Source organism: Zingiber officinale, chromosome 4B, assembly GCF_018446385.1.
Source record: "Zingiber officinale cultivar Zhangliang chromosome 4B, Zo_v1.1, whole genome shotgun sequence".
NCBI classification, from domain to species: Eukaryota; Viridiplantae; Streptophyta; class Magnoliopsida; order Zingiberales; family Zingiberaceae; genus Zingiber; species Zingiber officinale.
The window spans coordinates 83743639-83749845 of record NC_055993.1 but is presented as its reverse complement, the minus strand read 5'-3'; the positions used below and the strand labels follow the sequence as shown (position 1 = coordinate 83749845).

Genomic DNA, 6207 nt, shown 5'->3' with positions numbered 1-6207 from the left:
AGCCCCCCCCCCCCCCATATTGACCCTAATAGTCATGTGGATGCCTAAACCAATCAGGGAGCTCTGGTGAATCAGTTAAGTTATGATAAAAACTACAAGGCAATGAAATTCGTTGTCGCACAGTAAATGAAAAAATAAAGAAAAACCGACCACATCGAGCCATCACATAGACATCTGAAATCCAAACCGAGCAAGGAATTGTAGACAGCTTTTCCTTCTCAGACAAAAAAAACTGATATTTGTCTGATATTTTACACTGACCAGACCTGACATATAAGAAATAAACCCATTTGTATCACTTTTCGAATCATTCAGCAAGTTCACAAGTTACAAGTTTATAAATCAGATTTCACAACAATAAAATGAGAATTTGATAAAAGAAACAACTCAATGTTTATTTATCTCAAAATGGGAAAGTCATATTTATCTCAAAATTCTGTGCAAGAACTTTGAAGATGTCTAGGTATCAGAAATCCTTGTTGGAGATCTTGGTTAAACGAGTAATTACCAGAAGAAGGGTTCTACTAAATCAATCTACAGGATCAAAAGCATCAAATCCCTCCTTGAATTCTCTTGCCATTTGTTCTTCTTCTTGCTTGCTAAGCTTACAATTTCACCAATCAGCTCGATCTGCCATATTTAACATGCCTGCCATCACCTGCAACATTTTACCAGCTCTTATCGTCATCAATAACAAACTATAGTCTCGCAGTTTCTAGGTAAATTATGAAGAATTGATAGAAAAAATATACATAATATAATAATTTGGCAAAATAACTGAGCCATGAAAACGACAGTCAATGATAGTTCCAAGTCCGAATGAAAAAAAGGCTATGAATTGAGTTAAGCATAGACGACCATTGTCAGCCAATATTGTATAAATCAATAATCATGAATTCTCGATGGAGGTAAAAGTTTGTGTTCAATCTCAAATAATTAAGACAAATATGGTGCACGATCGACTATGATGACAAACTAAGTAATCAAAACATTTTGAGCATCTAAAGCACCAAATCAAATATTCACTATGGTGTAATGGTAAAAGCATTCAACATACTCTCAAACACCCATGGTTCGAATCCTAACTACAGTAGGGTATTTTCCTGCAATGGGATGAAAAATCTAGTAAGTTGGATGTTGAGCGTAGAACCGCTTGTGCTTCCGGATTTACCCGGTGGGCGAACCAAGAGGAAGGACACCCACATCCAGGATTAGTTGAGTCCAAGGCCCTGACTCGTGGATTATCAAAAAAAAAAAGTCCTATGACCTTACATGTGTTATGTTATTGTTAAACAAAGACAAGGGGGAAAACTAATACAAGGTAAATGTGACATTGTACAAATTACCTCACGTCCAAATTGAACAAGAAACTTCTTATCATCAACAACATGAAACAGAGTTGAACAATCAGGGAGTTCCACATAGAACATACATGAATTGATGTGGAATTGGGATCTCAATTGTTTTCTTCCTTGACAATAGCTAGTGTCTACAAAAACAAAAACTAAAAAAAAAAAAAATTTAAATAGATGTTAAAAGAGACAACAATTTTGTCAGAAATGATAGAGATCAAGTCCATAAACAACACTAGTGGCTCATGTTACAGAAGAAACACAATCATCCATGGGAGGACTATTGTGGTTTGATATTTCATTCCACTTTCACGACCGAGGACTATTGCGGGACTCTAGATCAGAGATATTCTTATTGGGATTCAATCTATTAGATTAGCTCATACTTTACTTGCTTATTGTACTAATGGATAATTTTTTGTTAGTATTTTTACTCATGCTTCTAAATTGGTTTAACCCGATAAATCATTTCAAGTGCTTATTGTAATATTTATTCCAACTAATAGCCAAAGAATCACTGATTCCATCAAACACAAGATGTAGCTCCTTCAGTTCATTCCAATGATGCAAGTTCAAACATTCCAATGATGCAAGTTCAAACAGAGTGTTATTATGTAGGAAAGAGAGATTGACATCTAGATCATCAATACATAGAATCAAAAACACTCTGCACCTTGGATATGTAGATATGACAATTAATGTTCACACACAGTTGTAACTCATCAACGTATTAGTCCTCTTAAAGAGTTTCCGCAAGCATTGGATAATTGCTTAACAGATTCTTCTCATAACTAAATTAGAATTGAAATGCCCACAATGCGCAGCTGAGCCGGTAACAATATGACAGATTTGCAGTATGGAGCAAGGGTTGAATCCCGACAAAGCCGGTGAAACATGCCCTCCCACATGGGGTTTACTCAATACATAATTTACTCCCTCCCAATGCCGTGGACAGTCGGAGGGGACTAATAGAAATCAATAAAACACCTTGAAGAAAGCAATAAATCCAGACTGGAAAAAGAACAAGCTTAAATCACAACAATTACCTCGTAAACCACAAATGAGATTACTCAAAGATAGAAAGCAATAAATCCAGACTGGAAAAAGAACAAGCTTAAATCACAACAATTACCTCGTAAACCACAAATGAGATTACTCAAAGATGACTTCCATCAGCAACCACTTGGCCTTCATTCATTATGATGCTTATACAATTGCTGAAAACCACCTAGATTCATTGTCCCAGCCTGCAGCATGCATTGTTGTATCTTTAACTTTACTCTATCCATATTCTTTCTTTCCAGTTCCTTGATTAGAATACAGTATGTGTTTTGTTTAGGTGTGAACCCCGTCATAACCATTTTCTCAAAAAATAAACAAGATTGTTCTATTTTGCCATTTCGACAAAGTCCAAGCACCAACAGATTATATGCACTAGCGTCAAGGCTAATATCTTTCTTAAACATGTGCCCAAGTAAATACAAAAGGACTCTCACCCATTTCCATTTACAACAAAGTTTCAATAAGGGTGTGTAAGTTTTGATGTCAGGCTTGCAATCAAATTCTTGCATTGAGAAGACTAGCTTTAGAGCATTCTCTGCCTCAGAGTAATCACAGGAAGCTGAAATTAAGGTATTGAATGTGGTCACATCTGGTAAGATGCCGTTTTTGCACATTTGCTCAAATATGTGATGTGCATCTCGCAATTTCCCTGACTTCGCCATCAAAAAAATCAAAGAATTATAGAATGAGGTATCTGGAGCACAACCATCATCCTTCATCATCTCAAATACCAGCAAGGCTTCTTGAATTTCTTTGGCCTTAGCCAAAGAATGCATTATTATAGTATATGTGACAACATTGGGTTGACACCCATGTCCACGCATCTCATTAAGAATTGCACAGGCCATTCTAAAGTTCTTTTCCAAGCAATAGCCTTCAATCAGAGAAGTGAATGTAATCACACAAGGGGTATAACCAAATTCTCTCATTTCCTCAATCATTCTTATAGCCTCTTCAATTTTTCGTGCTTTGCTCCATCCATGAATCAAAATATTAAAACTACTAGCATTAGGTTGTACTTCATCCCTCAATTCCAAAAATGCATCTCTTGCATGCTTAACACTCTTCTCCTTACATAAGGTATCTAATAGTGCATTAATAGCAATGGTATCCTTTCTAACACCAAATCTCTCAATGCTTTTGAAAGTCTTTATGGCATCGCCCCACCTACCGGCTCCAGCAAGCCTTCTCATCACCTTGGTCATGGTAGTTAGTGACACTAAGCCTCCAAGACAAACCATCTCATTGATCAAACTCCACATCACATCAAATTGTTTCGATTTCCCTAAAATGTCAACCATCATATCATAAGAAATAGAAGAGTGTTTGAAACTTGCTCGAGCACCAGCCCACCTAAAGAAGCCAAAGGCTGTAAACCAGTCATTGCTAAATCTCTTCAATATCATATTGATCAAAGCCTCAGAAATTTCTACATTGCAACCAACAAAAGCTTGGAAGAGATCTTCAAAAGACGTGAAGTTCAACCTTAAAACTTTACATATCTTATCAACATCATTATCGTCTATATTGCAAGGCTCCTTTCCATAATCTAACCTAGAGTCGGTGGTTTTCCTTTTGGAATCACTAGCTTCCAAAAATTCCAACTTAGTCTGGAGCACAAAATCATCGGCGTCCACATAATTATGCTGGTCATGCGGATGCCTAAACCAATCAGGGAGCTCTGGTGAATCAGTTAAGTTCCGATAAAGACTGCAAGGCAATGAAATTCGTTGTCGCACAGCAAATGAAGAAATCAAGAAAAACCGACCACATCGAGCCATCACACAGACATCTGAAATCCAAACCGAGCAACGAATTGTAGACAGCTTTTCCTCCTCAAACAGACAAAAAAAAACTGATATTTGTCTGATATTTTACACTGACCAGACCTGACATATAAGAAATAAGCCCATTTGTATCACTTTTCGAATCAATCGGCAAGTTCACGAGTTATAAGTTTATAAATCAGATTTCACAACAATAAAATGAGAAACTGATAAAAGAAACAACTCAATGTTCAGAGCATGGACATATGTTCAGTAATATGGAGCTGAGGAACATGGACATATGTTCAGTAATGCTTTCAGGTTAGTATAACATCACCAATTTATTACTATTCCAGTTTTACTTTAGCAAAGCCATAAGGTGTTCAATCCTTGCATAATACAATTAGTAGATACTTTAATTGAATTTTTATAGTAAGTAATTCTTACTTTCTAGAAAGCTCCTGAAGAAAATTATTACAGAAAAAATAGTTATGACTCAGGATACACTTGGAAGTCTAAATAAAAATCTTGACAAAACGATTTAAAGAATGTTATACACATATAAGGGTATAGCAATATGGAAATTGTTCATTACAAAAATAAAGGCATCAGCTCCATATTACAGTATTCATATTAGCTAAGCCACAGTTATCAAAATCAGTTCATATCGATATGGATTACCCAAGTTAGGTCGGTATAAGCAAAAGTCAATCTAATATTTTCTGAGAAGTCAGCTATCTCATTTAGATTGATGGAGAAGTATAGAAAAAGTAGAGGCTCCAAGAAATTACCTAGAAATAAGCAAATTAACACCATGAAAATAAATTAAATTGATTGAAAGTTCATTGAATCATTAAAAAAAGGATTTAATAGGTTAACATTTGGTCAAAAAATTTATTTTGACAAACTCAATTACTCGAGCCAACTCTACCTCCTCATTGCCTAAGATTTATTGTGGCATCAGCAGCACAACCATGCTATTGCATGTGATTAATAGCATTCTGATTTACCACTAAGTAGGCCAAGCACCTCATCCATCTCTTTTTTCAATTACTGTTGATCAAGAGACACTATATAGTATTGACCAAGAGCAAACAGTACCTCCCTAGATCAGTACTGTCTCAAGAACTTCTTCACCAATTAAACACAATAGGATGACTCAACCTCAAATCCAAATGTGCTGAAATAAGCACATAAAAACACTATAAACAACCTTCAAAACTCTATAAACTTCATGTTGGAGTGCAATTTCCCTTTGGATCAATAATCCCATAAAAATAAATACCGGAAAAAAAAAGGAATTTACCTAGGTCAAAATAAGCCTTGCTGTAGTTATGTCACTCCTTGAAGATGTTGCTGTCAAAATCAACCTTGAAGGAAACCCTCGTGCCTCCCCTTCCGGAAGGCGATGACAAGGTTGAGAAAAGAGGTAGTCGGCGGCGGGTACAAGACGAACACCAAGGTTCCGGCGTCTAGGGCTAGAGAAGAAGACGGTGTAAGAGGGAATGCCACTATGAGAGAAAGAGGAAGAGAGGGCTAGGGACGAGCTAGCCACCACAAGCGCTTTCCAGCCATCGATCGCATCTCCGGTGATATTAGAGCACCTCCGACGAGATCAAACGCGTGACGAAGGCGGAGGAGGGCGCGATACCTCGCACGTGGGTGACGCATGATATGATATGGTTTATGGTCTAAAAATACCCCAAGCCAAAATTTAACTCCTTTTTTAAAAAATACAAGAAATACAAAATAAAACAGAATAAAAAATCAGTGTTAATCTACTCCAACTAAGCTCAATCAAATTAGTTAATTCAAAATTAGTCAAAAATCAAAAGGATTTATCCCTAAAATATTTTTATCTTAACGTATACAATTTGTACAATGTTTATCTACAATATTATTTTTCATTTCCAATATTATTATAGTAATAGAATATATAAAAGTTATTATTTAACTGTTACAATTTGTAACACCTAATACAATATTGTTATAGTATTATAGTAGTTACTTAGTTGCTTCTACAATAG

The 6207-nt window shown here is 36.0% G+C and overlaps 1 protein-coding gene across 3 annotated transcripts; it reads right to left on the bottom strand.

The window, feature by feature from the left end:
* Nucleotides 1-274: 274 nt before the first annotated feature.
* On the bottom strand, nt 275-5866 carry LOC121975336 (pentatricopeptide repeat-containing protein At3g22670, mitochondrial-like). 3 transcript variants are annotated; one of them, XM_042526925.1, is made up of 4 exons: nt 5736-5866; nt 5487-5658; nt 2485-4303; nt 275-658 (listed from the first exon to the last, which is right to left on the bottom strand). In XM_042526925.1, the coding sequence occupies exon 3, from the start codon at nt 4193-4195 to the stop codon at nt 2543-2545; it is 1653 nt and encodes a 550-aa protein (XP_042382859.1). In that variant the 5' UTR covers nt 4196-4303; nt 5487-5658; nt 5736-5866; the 3' UTR covers nt 275-658; nt 2485-2542. The 3 variants fall into 3 exon arrangements, 2 of the variants coding, with proteins under 2 accessions (XP_042382859.1, XP_042382858.1); XM_042526924.1 differs by adding an exon at nt 1433-1489 and having other exon boundaries at nt 5487-5851; XR_006110304.1 differs by lacking the exon at nt 2485-4303 and having other exon boundaries at nt 5487-5851.
* Between the last annotated feature and the right edge of the window lie 341 nt (nt 5867-6207).

Coding starts and splice junctions, on each gene's coding strand:
- LOC121975336 (XM_042526925.1), bottom strand. CDS start 4,195: ATGGCTCGATGTGGTCGGTTTTTCTTGATTTCTTCATTTGCTGTGCGA.